Source organism: Scomber scombrus, chromosome 20 (genome assembly GCF_963691925.1).
Source record: "Scomber scombrus chromosome 20, fScoSco1.1, whole genome shotgun sequence".
NCBI classification, from domain to species: Eukaryota; Metazoa; Chordata; class Actinopteri; order Scombriformes; family Scombridae; genus Scomber; species Scomber scombrus.
This window is the reverse complement of record NC_084989.1, coordinates 23,933,611-23,952,697: the sequence shown is the minus strand read 5'-3', so window position 1 is coordinate 23,952,697 and position 19,087 is coordinate 23,933,611. Positions and strand designations below refer to the sequence as shown.

At 39.2% G+C, this 19,087-nt stretch overlaps 2 protein-coding genes across 2 annotated transcripts in view; both read left to right on the top strand.

Moving 5' to 3' along the window:
- riok3 (RIO kinase 3 (yeast)) overlaps positions 1–2,006 on the top strand; it is a 13,329-nt gene extending 11,323 nt beyond the window's left edge. Inside the window, exon 13 of the mRNA XM_062441290.1 lies at positions 1–2,006. This exon is cut by the window's left edge and continues 115 nt beyond it. The gene's annotated coding sequence lies outside the window, so the exon portion shown is untranslated.
- Positions 2,007–3,333: 1,327 nt separating this feature from the next.
- Positions 3,334–19,068, top strand: rmc1 (regulator of MON1-CCZ1). The gene is made up of 21 exons (XM_062441284.1): positions 3,334–3,505; positions 4,433–4,509; positions 4,593–4,677; positions 6,578–6,634; positions 6,764–6,850; positions 7,681–7,821; positions 9,734–9,837; positions 9,958–10,047; positions 10,279–10,384; positions 10,522–10,627; positions 11,243–11,287; positions 12,041–12,094; positions 12,379–12,507; positions 13,119–13,225; positions 13,340–13,459; positions 14,709–14,786; positions 14,962–15,066; positions 16,081–16,149; positions 16,239–16,326; positions 16,561–16,698; positions 17,312–19,068. The coding sequence occupies exons 1-21, from the start codon at positions 3,407–3,409 to the stop codon at positions 17,389–17,391; spliced, it is 1,965 nt and encodes a 654-aa protein (XP_062297268.1). The 5' UTR covers positions 3,334–3,406; the 3' UTR covers positions 17,392–19,068.
- The last annotated feature ends 19 nt before the right edge of the window (positions 19,069–19,087 follow it).

Sequence of the window (19,087 nt, the reverse complement as noted above, 5' to 3'; positions counted from 1 at the left end):
GCTCACCCGGCTCGCTCTGTCTTCACGATCCCGCCGTGTTGAAAAAAAAATGCCGTAAAAAGGAGGAGTTGAAAGGAGGAGGACAACGGAGCCTCCACCTTCTCCAAACCTCTCCTCACCACCCACTGACCCTCACCGACTGCTTCCTTTAAACAGGCAGGACGGAGCGCCTCCTCCTGGCTGCAGGAGGTTCATCGTGTTAGACGTTGAAGTCAGAGCGTCCTGGCTGTCTGAGCGCTTTAAGAGAAGATGACACCAGCTCTCATATCCTTCCTGGTTTTATTGTCTGATACATACATAGATCCCAGGATGACTTTTTTTTTTGTAAGAAAACAAGTTAAAACAGGTGAAATGATAAAAATGGGACCTTTTGTTTGCTGCTAAGAACCATCAGTGGCTCCGTTGTTAAAAACAGAAGTGATGCAGCTGAGATTTATTTACACTTGAATTCAGACTGAATTTTTGGGAGGGAGAATTAGGATTAAATTATGCAAAAAAACAACCTAATTTTCCATTTTTTTTAATGCAGTGTTGCTGGCAGAGAGTAGCATCATGAGTTCCAGTATGTCTGTTATGTTTCTGTAGCTTCAGCGAGGCGTTAAAACAAATAAAGATATAAAGCATGTGATGATTAATCTGTTTTCAGTTGTTCTATAAAACATCTGAAAACAGTGAAAGCTGTCAGGTGACTCAGAGATATTGAATTAGTTTCACATCTGAAATAAGTTTTTCTATCTTCGTAAAGAGTCGCTGCTTATTTGCGTTTTAATTGATTTAATCTATGAATTTTTTTTCTGTAATCACTGCCAAAGATTTTCTTGTGGTGCAGACATTTTTATCTTCTTTTATCCAGCAAACTAAAAGGAAATGCATGTTCCAAAAGCTGAGACATTATCAGATTATCATTACAAAATGAATACACAAACATAAAGTAATACCAGCAAAAAATTAAATGTACAAACACAGAACGTGTGCATCTTCTGACCTGAAATTTAGGAGTAATTTCAGTCTCTTAATGCCGCTCTGTTCATCTTTATTGGCACACTTCCCTCAAATTAGTATGTGAGTTTAGTGTCATTCACAGGTTTAACAGTAGGTGTCACTATAACCCCAGAGACACTAAACTACACTGATAAAATAATTACTTTCAACATGTTTACAAAGCAAACGAGCCACAGTTCAAATCTTTGAATATAAGCAGATTTTCATGAGACAGCTACAAACTCTGAAGGTGTGATGTGAAAATAACGTTGAAGCTTCATAGGGAGGTTAAAGTAATCTAATGTTTTTTTTGGCTGTATTTTTTAGCCACATAATCCTAAAAAAATGTCAAAATACCAAATGCAAAAATGTGTTAAATTAGCAAATATCTTCCAAACCTGATGCATGCTCTTGTCTCGTTTACCTCAGCTTTTTAAAGTCTTTATTCCTCTTTGTTTCCTCTGCTCACTCTCTGTCTTCATCACTTGCTGTGTACTCTTTTGAAGAGTACATGAATATGATGCAGCACCTAAAAACGAACAAAAGAAACAATGCATATATCTTTATATATTTCAGATTAACTCAACATCTCAGAAGTACACAATTAGCTAAAATTAGGGAATAAATGTCATAAAATACGCCTGAAAACGAAGGAAACTGCAGTTTTAATTGTGTCATTTTGTCCTTTTACACTCTGCTCTGTTGCAGTTTAAAGGGTCAGATATTTATGGTGGAAGGGTTCAAAGGTCACAGTGATTAAGGTGTGGTGTGTTAGGTGCTTTGGTCATACTTGAAACTGAAATGTAAAAGAGACAAATGCAAAAATAAAGTCAAGTCGTCCTCGAGTCATTTACAGTTGTTGATGTTTTCTCACAGATGTTTTGAAGTTTGAACTTGTGGAAGATTATCGTGTGTTTTACTGAAATTAATATAAAGATGAACACCGGGACCGAATGTGTCAGGCTCCTCTCAGTGTTGGAAATGAAAGAACATGCTTCATTGTGGTGACATTAAAGAGGGAAGAAGAAAAATTGTGTCTGTGTTTTTATTTAGTAAAAAAAATAAAATAAAGTTTCTCTCCAGTTTAAAGCAGGAATGTTTGTCTCATGCAGCAGTAAGTTATAACAACTATATCATCTGTTTCATCTCTGCAGGCACGTGATTGCAGGCTGTCACGTGACGTTCTGCAGCAAAAACAAGAAGACTTCCGGCTGCGTCTTTTCAGAATAAAAAGCCTCAATTTACATTTCAGATTACAATAATTTCTTTTAGCAGCACTTTTTCAAAATACAAAATGCAAAAATGTTTTAAATCAGCAGATATTTTATAAAACTGATGCATGCTCATTTACTTTGTTTGTTGTCTTCTGAAAACTTTATTTTTTTTCTTCTTCTCTCTTTTAAGCTCACTTTCTGTCTTCATCATTTGCTGTGTTATAATAATAATAATAATGTGCATAATTATATATATATCTAATTCAATCCAATTAATCTGCTATAAATTCTGCATTTATGAAGTTTATACATTTTCAGTTTTTGTTAACATTGTCAAGAAGGTGATAATTCTACTTTATGTTTATTATTGAGGTCATAGTGGATGGTGGTGTATTGAAGTGTATTATGTTGACTGGTGTTCGTATTATTTTGTCCACTCATTAACATATATACATTATATATTACAACAAGCATTAATACTGTTTGCTGTGTTTGCACCTTTTTTATATTGCATGTTGCATTTTATTGCTCTTATAGATTATCAATGTTTTATTTATGTCTTAAGTTATTTTTAATTGTCTTAAATGTTCTTATGGCTTAAAGGAGTGCTATCTAAATTTTTGTTATATTGTTGTCTGACCCTCAATATAATGACAATAAAGCTACTAAACTAAACTAAAACTAAAATGTATATGCAATTGGGTATAAGATAAGATAATATAAGATCAGATATTCCATTATTAGTCCCACAATGGGGGAAATTTGCATTATTACAGCAGCAAAGTGGACAGTAAAAATATAATATAAGAGCAGCAATAAGAAGAACAAAAACAATAATAGTAAAAATGTGTAATTAAAATAATCGTGACATTAATTATAAGATTAAGTAATAAGTAAGTAATATTGGTGTATTGAGTTGTAATATACCAGAGGTAATATTCTTATTGCACAGATTAAAGTGAAATAAATATATATATGATATGAATATTATTTGTTTATAGTATAGTATTACCATGTTTCCTTAAGTAAAAGATCTGATATGTTGACTTTTTACATGACGAAATTTTGATCTGCGTTTATTGTGAAAGTCTGAGCCGGAAGCCTGTTGGATTGCAGTGGAGGTGTTGTGTTTCCGGGTTTGCAGCAGCAGCAGTGACAGCTTGAAGAGAAGCAGAAAAAACAAACACAATAAACAGCTGAGCAGAGAGAAGATGAGTGAGGAACATTATCTGGAGCTGTGTGAGAACCCGGTGCAGTTTGAACACGCGTCCAATGTCAACAACGTGTTCTTTGATGAAGCTAACAAGCAGGTGAGCTAACTGTTAGCATGTGGCTAACTCAGGAAGCTAAGTCAGCTGACTGAGTGATGAAAAATCAAAGTATTACAGTAAAAGTACTACAGTATTATGAGTGATGTAGTATGCAGTATTACAGTAAAAGTACTGCAGTATTATGAGCGATGTAGTATGCAGTATTACAGTAAAAGTACTGCAGTATTATGAGCGATGTAGTATGCAGTATTACAGTAAAAGTACTGCAGTTTTATGAGTGATGTAGTATGCAGTATTACAGTAAAGTACTGCAGTATTATAGTGATGTAGTATGCAGTATTACAGTAAAAGTACTGCAGTATTATGAGTGATGTAGTATGCAGTATTACAGTAAAAGTACTGCAGTATTATGAGCGATGTAGTATGCAGTATTACAGTAAAAGTACTGCAGTATTATGAGTGATGTAGTATGCAGTATTACAGTAAAAGTACTGCAGTATTATGAGTGATGTAGTATGCAGTATTACAGTAAAAGTAGTGGTTTGGTCCCTCTGACTGATATATTATTATATATGTCCCAAGAATCCAGTATCAGTCGCACCCTAAACACAACCTAAAAACACCTTAGTTGCACCTTTAGATATCTTATATTTCTATTTTATTACTTAAAGTTGTAATACAGCAATCTAAATCTACTCTGTTACATGCAAAAGTCAAAATCTTTCATCAAGGTGCAGAAGTATTAAAAGTAAAGTAATAATAATGCACAATGGCTCCTTTCAGAGTGTTATATTATTATCTGTCATATTTTAATATTGATGATTTTACCTTTTGACAACCAAAACATATTATTAAAGAAGATTTATCTAACAGTTTTCATCCTGTTCAGTCAGGTTTGTTTACTAAGAGGGTTGTGTAGTAGCTTCATTTTCTTGAAGTGTGTTGCTTCCTGTTTCCTGGCTGCAGGTGTTCGCGGTGCGTTCAGGCGGAGCCACAGGTGTGGTGGTCAAAGGTCCAGATGATAAGAGCTCTGTTGCCTTCAGGTACGTCAACTTGTGCAGGAATCTCACATCGACTGAAACACTAAAATACTGATTATTGAGTCTCAGTCGTGTCTTTTCCACAGGATGGACGATAAAGGAGAAGTGAAATGCATCAAGTTCTCCATCGGAAACAAGATTCTGGCGGTACAGAGAACTTCCAAATCTGTGGTGAGTTACGCTGCGATTATTCTAAAGAAAAACCTCCAGCAGATTACCTTCATGTTACATAAATAATAAGACATGTGAAGTAACTGCTGGGTCTTAAAAAGTCTTAAAAAGTCTAAAATTTGATCATCTCAATTTTAGGCCTTAAAAAGTCTTAAATACGTCCATATGTTGCAGACTAGGTCTTAAATTACATTTAGTTAACCCTCCTGTTGTCCTCGAGTCAAGGAAGGAAGGATGGAAGGGAGGAGGGAAAGAAGGAGGGAGGGAGGGAGAAAGGAAAAGAGGAAGGGAAGAAGGAAGGAAAGAAGGACAGGAAAGAAGGAAGGAAAGAAAGAGAGAAGGAGGGAGGGAGGAAGGACAGACGGAAGGAAGGGAGAAAAGAAGGAACAGTCGAAACAGACGGGGTCAATTTGACCCGGGAGGACGACACGAAGGTTAAGTCTTAAATATGTACGTTTTATTTATCGCTTCCTCCGTCGCCTTTTTTTGTTGAGAAATGTGCTGGTGGGATTCACAGTTAGATCTGTGTGTTGTTCTTTCTGAAGGATCCAGGTAGTGTTGGCTTCAACAGTCAGAGTTCAGTGGTTGGTTAAAACAGATACCAAACCAGCAATTTGAAACGCAGTGTGTATTATCTGCAAGAAGTCTCTCAAATGATGCATAAGGTAAAACGGGGTTGGTAGTCACACTTTTTACTTTCCTTTCAATTCCTCATAAACCATAAACTGAATAAATTCCCTTTTAAATTGTAATGAAAGCCTAAAGTGTCAGGTAGGAATAGAAAGGTCTGACTCTCCTTCAGCTGATTCTGTTCAAAAGATATGAGCCGTCAAATATGTCTTGTGCACTTGTGACAACCATCCCCATCGTGAGGTTGGTAGTAAGACATCATGGAGGTTGGTAGTAAGACATCATGGAGGTTGGTAGTAAGACATCATGGAGGTTGGTAGTAAGACATCATGGAGGTTGGTAGTAAGACATCATGGAGGTTGGTTGTCCCTGTGTTATTTTAATGGGGAAAAATAAAAACTCTTAAAACAAATATTTAAAATGTTTAGTTTAATTGAAATACGACAACCTAATACATCTCCTGCACCAAGAGAACATAAACAGGAAAAATCATTCCGCTAAGTGCCTTTTTTGTCCTTATATGACAATATTGTTAATTTTCACCTCTCTGACTGCTCTGAGCTTCACATCTGGAGGAGTCTGACCCTTGTTTGTCTTCCTGACAAAGTTCCTCCTCATTTTGTTATCTTAAAAGAAAGAAAGAACTAGATATATGACACTATATATGTATAAACCAATATGTGACAACCAACCCCGAAGAGAATGTGACAAACATCCCCAACTGGGATTTTTTGCTAACAGCAAAGCTACCAAACATCTGTTTCGTGTAGCTAAGAAAAAAAACTACCTAACTATCGCTCTCTCTTCATACTTTTTAATGGTAATGATGTTTTATATAAACTCATTGTGTAAAAGCCTAGTAGAGAGAAACACTGAAGAGTTGGATATTTACATTTCCACATGAAAAACACTGAACATCCTCTCACCTCAATGTCAGTTTACTCCAGAAATGACCTCTGAAGTAACATTTCACCTAAATTCTGAAACGTTCAGTACCAAAACTTTTTAACAGCGCCCTCTAGGGCCCGAGATCTGATGAATGTGACAACCAACCCCGTTCTCCCCTACTTGGTGTGAAAGCACTGATGTCACACACAAGATCACATCAGATGTTTTGTTGCAAGTAATTCTGAGACTGCGATTTTCCTTATTTCTTAAATTTACTTCATAATGGTCTTAAAAAGGTCTTAAAAAGTCTTAAATGTAACTTGTTCAAACCTGCAGGAACCCTGAACTGGTTAATTTCTATCTCTTTTTTTGTTGTTTGTAGGATTTCATCAACTTCATCCCCGACTACCCACACACAGAGTTCACACAGGAATGCAAGGTTTGTGTCATGATCTCTTTCTGCTTATTTAACAAATGATTGATGATGAACAGCTACTGTAGTAAAAGTGACAACATGGCGGCTCTCTGAAAAACGTGTCTCTCTTGTGTCTCTCGTCTTGTTCTGCAGATGAAGAACGCCAATGTTTTGGGTTTCTGTTGGACAAACTGGAACGAGATCGTCTTCATCACTGATCAGGGGATAGAATACTACCAGGTACCTGTCAATCCTGTCCTGACTGCTTATTGTAAGAAGGTCAATGATGAGTTTTGGGGGGTTTTTTTGTGCCCATGTGGTTTAGTCAAAAGTCTGGCATGGAGTTTAATTGGTACTGTGACTCCATTTAAGCCCACATCATGATTTATTTACTAAATATAAAAAACAAATGTTGATTTCATTGATTTGTTGATAATTAAAAACAGCAATATATGTATTCAGAAACATGTTAAATATCCTCCTGAGTAAAATCTTAACCTTTGTGTCGTCCTCCCGGTCAAATTGACCCCGTCTGTTTTGACTGTTCCTTCTTTCCTCCCTTCCCTCCTTCTCTCTTTCCTCCCTTCCTTCTTTCCTTCCTCCATCCCCCTTTCTTCCTTGCTTCTGTCTTTCCTTCCTCCTTCCCTCCTTCTCTTTCTTTCCTCCCACCTACCTTCCTCCCTTCCTTCTTTCCTCTGTCCTTCCTCCCTTCCTTTCTTCCTCCCTCCTTTCCTTCCTTCTTCCTTACTCCCTTCCTCCCTTCCTTCCTTTCTCCCTCCTTTCCTTCCTTCTTCTTCCCTCCCTTCCTCCTTTCCTTCCTTCTTCCTCACTTCTTTCCTTCCTTCCTTCCTTCCTTCCCTCCTTCCCTCCCTCCTTCCTCCCTCTTTCCTTCCTTCTGAACTGATTTCAGTTCTGCTGGTAGCTTGTTCCAGAAATCATATATATAGAAATCAGATGAACTGTAACGTCTGTAGTAATATCTGTGTGTGTTTGTGTGTGTGTCTGTGTGTGTGTGTGTGTGTCTGTGTGTGTGTGTGTGTCTGTGTGTCTGTGTGTGTGTGTGTGTTCAGGTGTTTCCAGACAAGCGTAGTGTGAAGCTGTTGAAGAGTCAGAGCATTAATGTGAACTGGTACCAGTACTGTCCAGAGACGGCCGTCATCCTGCTGTCCACCACCGTGCAGGGAAACATCCTGCAGCCCTTCGCCTTCAGGGTGAGAACACGCAACTTATATTCTGATTTCTTTAATGTTGAATATATACAGATGCTTCGTGGTTTGATGTTGCAATGCACAGAAAAGGGTTTGCACACTCAACTCAGATATTGTTCCTGTTATTTAGTTTATTATTTAGTTTTCTTCATGTGTATTTTTTATTTCCTTTGCTCAAGTTTGACAGAGAGAAATCAATAAAAGGTGATATCTGATTTGAGTGTGAACCATAGACTGTATATAAGAAATGGACGTAACATCCGTGATGTCACCCATTGGTTTGTGGACTGCTGCTCGGAGGCCAATAGTTTCGGGTCTGAGCAGCGCCAACTTGAACATTTCAGGTGCATCCTGGGAAAAATAAAAACATGGATTCTACTTATATGGGCATCAGGAGGAGCATGAGGCGCCCTCCTGAACCTGTGAACCAATCAACCTGTCAATCACGACGTAGCCACGCCTTAATGCATACCCTGCTTTATCGTCACATATAAAATCAGGGAGGCCAAAATGTCCCAAATGAACATCATACTGCATTGAAGAAGGCTTTAAACTAGCGATTGAGACCATAAACACATTTTGAAAACGTTTACTAAGGTTAGAAATCAAGTGAGAAGTTGGTGAATTCTCCATTGACTTGTATAGAGACGGAAGTCCTTTTGACACCAAAACGGTCGCCCCCTGGTGGCCTTTTGATAGAATGTAGTTTTAAGTTACTTCCGCGTTGGCCTCATTGCAGAGGACCGCAACTCCCTGCCTGGTGTGAACCCTATTTTGGGGGGTCACACTATTCTTGTTTGATATGGTTCTCACACACACACACACACACACACACACACACACACACACACACACACCTAAGATTAGATTTGTATGTAATCATTTTTAAAGTCAGAAAGACGATGAAAGAAATCTTGACTTTCAACATCAGCAATTGATATTTAATGTTAAACTAAACACAGATCTGGCCATCCGGCTCTTAAGTCTGATGTCACGCATGACGAAAATTCTATTTCCGGGTCCAAAGGCATCGATTAGTAATCAACAACAATGGCGGAACCCGTGAACCTTTTTACGATCACCTCTTATTGTAGTGACATGTCTGTGAGAGTGAAAAAGGGACTGAATTCGTATAATTCCAATAGAGTACAGGGTGTAACTGTTCTTCCTGATGGTTTAATTAAGGGCACTGTCCAGGCATCAATGAAAAAGAAAGTGTACAAAGTTGAGGTGAGTTAGCGGTTAGTTTGCACGTTCAATCAATCAATCAATCAATCTTTATTTATATAGCGCCAAATCACAACAAAGTCATCTCAAGGCACTTAACATATAGAGTAGGTCTAGACCATACCATAGACTGTATATAAAAGGACCATACTCTTCAGGTTTAACCGTTTAAAACACGCTGTTCTGCCAACGGGACAGTTCGGAAGTTGTGAGGTAGCGAAAGTTCTCCTGAATGTTTTAAACACCAACCCTTAAACATATATATTAATGCCATACATTGTTAGAAAGCTTAGATTGCCCTGATTCATTCAAAACCACTCACGAATTATATGGTTGCTCACAGCCGTAATAGTATAAGCGGCTAGCCACTCAGCTAAAGTAAGAACAGATAGATAGATTGACAGCAGTTTGAGGATGGATTTTTTAAAGTGCAGATACGCGTTGAGAATCAGGAATTTGCAAAAACGACAACTTGATGTCGTTTTTTGATTCAGATCTGTTGACACAACACTGTGGCATACTGCACAAACGGAGCCGCTCCGGAAATAGAATTTTCGTCATGCGTGACGTCGTGACTTAACAGCCGGATAAGCTGCAGTCAAATTCATGTGTTTCTGCTTTGATCCTTTTTAAAATTTTAATATTTAACAGCTTCATATTATTCTTAATTTTTTATTTGTTGTTTCAGAACGGGAGCATGTCCAAGATGTCCAAGTTTGAGATCGAGCTGCCAGTCGTCCCAAAACCCGCCAAACTCAGCCTGTCGGAGAGAGACATCGCCATGGCAACCATGTAAGTTAGTTTTCCCTGGCGGTTATTGTTTCGAAGCGCGAGCTAAATGTAACCCGAATGTTGATTGAATATCAAATAGAAACAGTTTAAATGTGTCTCTCTCTCTCTCTGTGTTTGTAGATACGGTCAGCTGCATGTGATGTATCTGAAGCATCACTCAAGAACAGCCAACAGTCCCAGTGCAGAGGTGGTGCTGTACCACTTACCAAGGTACACACACACACACACACACACACACACACACACACACACACACACACACACACACACACACACACACAGAAATGTTCAAATTAAAACATCATCTCAGCATGTTTCCTTAAAATGTAAAAACTGTCCTACACTTAATCTTGTATCTTTTCCTTGTGTGTGTGTGTGTGTGTGTGTGTGTGTGTGTGTGTGTGTGTGTGTGTGTGTGTGTGTGTGTGTGTGTGTGTTCAGGGAGAGTGCGTGTAAGAAGAGTCACGTGCTGAAGCTGAACACCACGGGGAAGTTTGCTCTCAACATCGTGGACAACCTGGTGGTGGTTCATCACCAGAGCTCCCAGGTGTGTGTGTGTGTGTGTGTGTGTGTGTGTGTGTGTGTCTGTTGAAGACGATCTGTATTTAATTAATGTATGCAGGTAAACAGTGTGTCTGTGTGTTATTTACTGTGTGTGTGTGTGTGTGTGTGTGTGTGTTTCAGACGTCTCTGATCTTTGACATCAAGCTGAAGGAGCCAGAATGTGCCGTCACACACCAGCCTGTCTTACCGGCCCGCTCCATACACCCCTACAGGATACCGCTGTCAGGTACACACACACACACACACACACACACACACACACACACACACACACACACACACACACACACACACACACACACACACACACACACACACACACACACACACACACAGGGGCGCTGTAAGGGGGTGAAAAGTAAGGATGATTCTAAGGGGCCCTGAAAATATATAAGAACATACGTTTTTGTTGTTAAACTAACACTCCATTTTTCTTGTTTCTGTCAAAAATGAACCATCCAAAGCCTCTTTAGGTCCCATAAACTCCCCTTTATTTACATGAAATTTTTCAGTCCTGTCTCCTATTTTCACAGCTTTATGTCAGTAAATATTGTACAGTTAGTATTGGACTACAAAAGAGCTGCGAGCCTTTGCAGGTAGAGGTGTGGTTACAGCAATTGCGCATGGTTGGTGTCGCCTGTGTGTGTTGGTGGGGCCCACTGTGATATCTTTTCATGGGGCCCAAAATCCTTGGCAGCGCCCCTGCACACACACACACACACACACACACACACACACACACACACACACACACACACACACACACACACACACACACACACATACATTCACACACACCATGATAATAGTGTTAAAGTGTATTTTTGTTTCCTGTCTGCAGGTCCAGCAGTCGTTCCCTCTCAGCCTCCGGTGCCGTGTCAGCTCTGTATCCTTGACGACTAAAAAGAAACCAGAAGTGTTTAGTGACATTTACTCAGAGTCCCTGCGGATCCTTAAAAAGTCCTACATTTAGTTATTGATATTCAAGGCCTTAAAATGTCTTAAAATTTTATTACATTTGTACTTAAAATGTGCAGATGCCCTGTTACTGTGTCAAGTCTGTTTAACCTTTGTGTCGTCCTCCCGGGTGAAATTGACCCCGTCTGTTTTGACTGTTCTTTCTTTCCTCCCTTCCTCCCTTCCTCTTTTCATTTCTCCCTCCTCCCTTCCTTCTTTCCTTTCTTCCTCCCTCCCTCCTTCTTTCTTTGCCTCCTTCCTTCCTTTCTCCCTTTCTCCCTTCCTTCCTTCCTTCCTTCCTTCCTTCCTTCCTTCCTTCCTTCCTTCCTCCCTTCCTTTTTTCTTTTGTCCTTCTTTCCTTCCTTCCTCCCTTCCTCTGTTCCTTTCTCCCTCCCTCCTGCCTTCCCATTTTCCTCCCTCTGTCCTACCTTCCTTCCTTCCTTCTTTCCTCCGTCCTTCCTTTATTTCCTCTCTTCCTTCTCTCCTTTCCTTTCTCCATCCCTCCCTCCTTCCTTCTTTCCTTCCTTCCCTCCTTTTCTTCCTTCCTCCCTTACTTCATTCTTCCTCCCTTACTTCCTTCTTCCTCCCTTCATTCCTTCTTCCTCCCTTCCTTCCTTGACTCGAGGACAACAGGAGGGTTAATTAAAATCATTCATGTTGTATTGGACCTTAACCATCACAGACTCTTCCTCCTGGAGCGTCTTCCAGCCCGACATCATCATCAGTGCTAGTGAAGGTACGAAAACACCAAAGAAAAGGCTGCAACTAACAATTATTTTCATTATGATTAACATGCTCATTGTTTTCTCATTACTCAGTTAATTATGTTGTTTATAACATTTAAGTCAAGTCTCAGAGCCCAGGGTTTGCACCTGTCCGAAATCAGTATATTATTCGTTTTATGGATCAATAAGTGGCATAACTGCTGTAGAGGAGTGTGTAAAGGATGTGCAACTGCCTAAATATTGATTTTGTGGTATATTGACTATCGGTCCACCTGTCTGTTGCTCTGTGTGTCAGGTTACTTGTGGTACCTGCAGGTGAAGTTGCCTCCAGCTGTCAACCTGCTGCAGGATAAAGGAAAACTGATGGACTTCCTGTTAAGGCGGAGAGACTGCAAGATGGTCATCCTGTCTGTCTGCTCACAGAGTACGTCTGTCTGTCTGTCTGTCTGTCTGTCTGTCTGTCTGTCTGTCTGTCTGTCTGTCTGTCTGTCTGTCTGTCTGTCTGTCTGTCTGTGGGTCAATGATGTTTTTTTATGTCCATGTGGTTTAGTACAGAGGTTAATAGGAATATATCCTCAGTCCTGCAGGTATTCAATCATAAGGAACACTATTGGATAAAATAAAATGTTGACCCTGACAATGATAAAATAGTTGTTGAAGTATTTCAGTCTGGGATAAAGTAGAGAGGGATAAAGACAGACCATCATTTCCTTGATTAAAACAATGGAGCATTCCCAGAGGCAGTTTCTAAGATAAGATAAGATATTCCTTTATTAGTCCCATGATGGAGAAATCTGCAGTATTACAGTAAAAATGGATGAGCATCAATAAAAAGGATTAAGAACAATGAATAAGGTGCAAAAGCAATAAAAAAACAATAGCAATAAAAAATATAATAATCATAACATTATGTACAAGAGTAGTATTGGTGTTGAGTGATAATATACCTGAGTTTGATATTGTTAGAGAGCTGTTAGAGCAGTTAGAGAAACAAATCAAGTGTTTTCATCAAGCTAAAACGTTTCTTTCTCTCAGTTCTTGAAGGCGGGGAGAAAGGTAGTCTCCCAGTTGTGGCGACCGTCTTTGACAAACTCAACCAGGTGTATAAAGAATACCTGGAGGCAGAGCAGACGTACACTGTGGTGAGTGGTGGAGCGGTCAATGCTTCATTAATGGACAAGACAAAAACTACCCCGCTGTATTTGTTCTGTTAGATGTTTCTTGTGTATTTCAGATGTTTGTGTTTGTGTTTGTAGGCGATGGAGTCCGGTCCGGGTCGAGGCAACGCGGCTCAGAAACGTCCGGTCAGAACTCAGGCGGTCATCGACCAATCAGACATGTACACACACGTCCTGTCTTCTTTCACAGAGAGGAAGGTAAAAAAAAAAAAACACACACACACACACACACCAACAGACACATCCTGTTAATAGTTTTAATGCTTCAAAGTAGGGATGTGTCATTAAAACCGAATAGTCGTTTGCGTGGTCTAAAGCAATGGTTCTCAAAGTGGATTCCTTCAGGTGGTTCCCAGCAAAAAGGGGAGTAATTTATTTTCATTACATTATTGACAGAATGTATGACTGGTTTGGTCATGGCTTTCATACGCTTTCTGTAATAAAACATCTGAAGGCAAAAATCTTATCAGGTGGAGGTCCATGGTGTAATTTGTGTCAATTTAGATCGAGGTCCTTGATGTGAAAAAGTTTGAGTAACACTGACGATGGTCTGAATTAGATTAGATTGTACTTTATTAATCCCACATCGGGGAAATTCACTTGTTACAGCTGCAAAAAGAAGCAAAAAGATGTGTAATATACACAACAAACGAGTACTAAACGAGTACTAAATGTAAAACAAGTACTAAAAGTAAAGTGACCAGAATATATAAATAATAATTGCACATGATAAACAGTTTGAGATGTGAAAAATATAAATACAGATATAAATATATGGTGAGTAGTGGTGGTAATTGAGAAAAGTAACTACAACATGTTCAGGTTGTGCAGGTGAAGTCAATCTTTGTGCTGTGGTTTTATTAGAAAAACTTTGATCAAGAGCTGTGTAGTGTAGTCTGAAGGCTTCATTAACAGCTACTGGAGCGCAATGTTCACTTTCAGCCACTAGGAGGAGCTGTAAGCTTCTGTAAACCACCACCTGATTTTGAAGTAGAACCTGAAACACAGAGTGAATTTTTACTGCTGCTCTCATCTACTTTGACTTGGTAGTAAGTTATCCTGCTAGCTAGCTGACTGGAGGGAACATGATATGATACATGATGGGAATCTCTAAAGTCAAATATTAAACATGTTATTATTAAACTTGTTGTTTTGGGGTTCCTGATGGTGTTTGGAAGTTTACAATAAGGACTCATTCATTATGTTGAAAACTTTAGATGTGTGCTTACTGGATGTAATGAGCCAGTTCACAGTTCAGTACACAGTGCATGAAGTTTTCTGCCTTTATTTCTCTTGAGGGTGAATCATTTATTAGTTTTCCTTCACAGGTTCAAGTTTCAACTCCTGTGTAAATAGCAAAATCTGAAATGTCTGCTATACAACAAATATTACAAATAAAATAAAAATGAGACAATGAATACTGTGTTTGTGTGTTAATGTTCTGCAGGGTGTCTCCCATAAGTTCATCATTGCTGTACTGATGGAGTACATCCGCTCTCTGAACCAGTTCCAGATCACCGTCCAGGTAAAACCAAGCAGAGTGACACCTCACACTCCATGTTTGAGATGTTGATGTTAATTATTTTGTAACTTTACCCCTAAACTTATTGTGTAAAGTAAAATAAAATGCTTCCTTTAGATCTGAACTCTTCTGCTCCAGGTAAAAGTTTAATTATATTTCAATGATTTGTGTCTCTCAGCATTACCTGTATGAGTTGGTGATAAAGACGTTGGTTCAACACAACCTGTTCTACATGCTGCATCAGTTCCTGCAGTATCACGTCCTCAGTGACTCCAAACCACTGGTGAGTTAAAACTGCTCCTAAATTTATCTGAAACTAGTTCTAAACTTGGCTAAACCATAGACTGTATATAAAATGGACGTAACATCCGTGACGTCACCCATTGGTTTGTGGACTGCTGCTTGGAAGTGAATAATTTCGGATCTGAGCCATCTTGAAAATATCAGGTGCATGCTGGGAAAAATAAAAACATGGATTCTACTTATATGGGCATCAGGAGGAGCATGAGGCGCCCTCCTGAACCTGTGAACCAATCAACCTGTCAATCACCACGTAGCCACGCCCTAATGCATACCCTGCTTTATCGTCACATATAAAATCAGGGAGGCCAAAATGTCCAAATGAACATCATACTGCATTGAAGAAGGCTTTAAACTAGCGATTGAGACCATAAACACATTTTGAAAACGTTTACTGAGGTTAGAAATCAAGTGAGAAGTTGGTGAATTCTCCATTGACTTGTATAGAGAAGGAAGTCCTTTTGACACCAAAACGGTCGCCCCCTGGTGGCCTTTTGATAGAATGCAGTTTTAAGTTACTTCTGCGTTGGCTTCATTTCAGAGGACCAGAACTCCCCGCCTGGGCTTAACTCAGTTCTTAACTCAGTACTAAATTAGGGCCAAGTAGGGCAGCAGGCAGCTAGTGATTTTGTCAGTCAATTCATTGTTTCATCTATAAAATGTCAGAAAATGGTGATAACTCAAATATATTCATTTTACTGTCACAGATAAAAACCTGCAAATACTGATGAATGCTTAACTTAAAACTAGAGTTGGACATTCTGAAATACACTTAATTGCTTTCTGTTGTAGAGTTAGATGAGAGGATTGATAACACCTATGTTAAAATAGTAGAAATATGAAGCTACAGCAGCTGGTCAGAGGTCATCATCTGTACATTTATAAATATTTTATACTTTTTAATTCAGTCTTCTTGTGCTCATTATCCCACAATTTGGTTTGTGTTTCCCTGTTTTTCTTCTTCCACTTCATTCCATGTTTAATATGTTGTTTTCAGGCCTGTTTGCTTCTGTCTCTGGAGAGCACGTACCCTCCTGCACACCAGCTGTCACTGGACATGTTGAAGGTATCACAAACACATGCTTTAACACAGTTTTTCACAGCAAGAAAACATTTCTATAATTTCCAAGTTTTTAATTGTTTGTTTTGTTTCAGCGTCTGTCCACAGCCAACGATGAGATAGTTGAGGTGTTGTTGTCCAAGCAGCAGGTTCTGGGCGCGCTCAGATTCATCCGGAGTGTCGGTACGTTGATGTTTATTTAAGATCGAAGAAAAATGAATCATGAGACACAACATTAGAACTGACAGGGAAAAAGTACTTTACACATAAAGCAGGTCTAGACTGTACTCTTTAATTGAATCTAAAGAGACCCAATATTCCCACATAAGCAAGGAAACACTCCCTTTTAACTGCATCTTTAAGCTAGACTGTGACTTCTGAGGTGAAGTAACTCTAACTTGGTTTCATTCGGAACAGGTGGACATGACAACGTGTCGGCCAGGAAGTTTCTGGATGCGGCGCGACAGACGGGAGACCAGATGTTGTTTTACACGGTGTTCAGGTCCTTTCAGCAGAGGAACCAACGACTGAGAGGAAGCCCCGGATTCACCCCTGGTGAGAACACACACACACACACACTTATGTTACCCACAGGCGGGGAGTTCTGGTCATCTGAAATGATGCCAACGCGGAAGTAACTTAAAACTGCATTCTATCAAAAGGCCACCAGGGGGCGACCGTTTTGGTGTCAAAAGGTATGATGTTCATTTGGGACATTTTGGCCTCCCTGATTTTATATGTGACGATAAAGCAGGGTATGCATTAGGGCGTGGCTACGTCGTGATTGACAGGTTGATTGGTTCACAGGTTCAGGAGGGCGCCTCATGCTCCTCCTGATGCCCATATAAGTAGAATCCGTGTTTTTATTTTTCCCAGCATGCACCGGAAATTTTCAAGATAGCGCTGCTCAGATCCGAAACTATTGGCCTCCGAGCAGCAGTCCACAAACCAATGGGTGACATCACGGATGTTATGTCCATTTCTTATATACAGTCTATGGTTACCCAAAGTAAAGCTGTCTTGTCTTACTTCGCTCTTCCTTTGGTGAGAAATTAAACCAGTTGAACTTTCCCGCCACATTATGTAAACTAACTATTGAACTCCTGATTGATTTATTTTATGTACTTATTGACCAGAAGTTTCCATGTGTCTGTGTGTGTGTCACCAGGAGAGCACTGTGAGGAGCACGTGGTTCACTTCAAGCAGCTGTTTGGGGAGCAGGCACTGATGAAACCTTCCACTGTGTGAACCACTGAGACCCAAAAACACAGTGGAAACTAATCCTGGATGCCGGCAGACGATGGACCGAGTCTCTCTCTCTCTGTCAGTTTGGACACACAGGATGGACATGAGACGACCTGACGGGGTCACACACACCAACATGTGGGACAAATCATCATGTGACTTGTGTATGTTCACATGCACACTAGTATCCTGGCTCCAGAAACATGAATAAGCCACATGGAAGAAGAACAGGGTGTGAATTTGACATGATCCTGTTGTATCCAGAAGAATTAACTTTAAGTAGATGTGGTTAGTTCAGACACACAGACTTTTTCCACCAGGTTAATATCAGAAAGTCAATGGATAAAAATCATTCAAAGTAAATTACAAATGTACAGACTGTAGGAGGTTTCTGTGATTTGAACAGCTGCCTTTGGAAATCTCTTCACTAAGAAAACACACAACAAAACTGATAGAGCATTAAAATAAAAACCTAGGGGGATCATGTCATTTGGTTTTAAGTTTTGAGGCCAAAGCTAAGAGATAAATAAAGGATTTTGAGAATTCTGTCACAGTATTTTGAGAGAAAAAAAACAACATGTAGAGATTAAACTTAAATTTTAGTCACTGTTACTTTATGAAAAGACAGCAGAAGCCACTTCCCGTCTACTAATCTTTTCTTTCATCGGTCCTTCTGACGTAAATGAAGCGTGTTCCTGGAGATTACGTTCCACCTTCAAAGACAAACTAGCTCCACTACAGCATTACATACAGCTCTTATTAAAGATTCACCAGCACAGCAGCAGCAGTTTGTCAGTAATTTTCCCCTAAAATCTTAAATCTAAACTTTAACTCCATCCCGTCCTTTACAGACATCTGAACCAACCGCAGCCCGTTTGCTTGTCCATGATTTTGCTTCTTTTGTCGAGTAGTGACATTTAGTCTGCAATGATGGACTTTGGTTTATTAAGAAAAAAAGATTATATAAACAACAATATTTCCATCCTTATTTAAGCACAGCATGACACACTCTTGAGTATGGTTCCTGTTCCAAAGCTGGAACTTCAGTGCTTCAATGTTTTGGGGAAAAAAAGTAAAATGATATCAAAAAAGTGACGATCAAACTTGCAACTTATTATTAATTAAGTTTATTCACATCTCTCACCTGTGTGCTACGATAGAGACTCTTTGTCCCGAAATACTGAGACGTTTCCTCATAATTTTACAACTTAACTTACACAAAGGTTTTCCTTGAACAGTGGCTCTACTACTCGAATGTGATTACTGACCTTCTTCATGTCAAACTCGTTCTGGTTTCTTGTGTCCATGTTGTCAGATATGTACCCTGCACAGGTGATGAGACGCCTGAAAGTGATTAAAACCAGGAGAAATGTACATGTGATGTCACTGTGAGCGGCTCAGCTAACGTGGCTGTTTTCTCACCTGTTGTTGGACGCTGCAGCTGTGAAAAGTCTGGACAGAATACATTTATGAAGACTCTGTACATATGAAATGAATGAGGTGGATTATAAATCTATTGTGATTATTTTGTATGATAAAGAATGAATTATTGAATAACTAATCTAATCACTAATGTTAAATCTTTGTTTTGAAATCAAATAGCACCAAATTACATAAATGAAGTGAAATGTTTTTTAATGTTCTGTTAAAAGATGCTGAAAATATGAAAATAAAAAGTGTCTATACATAATGAAGATGC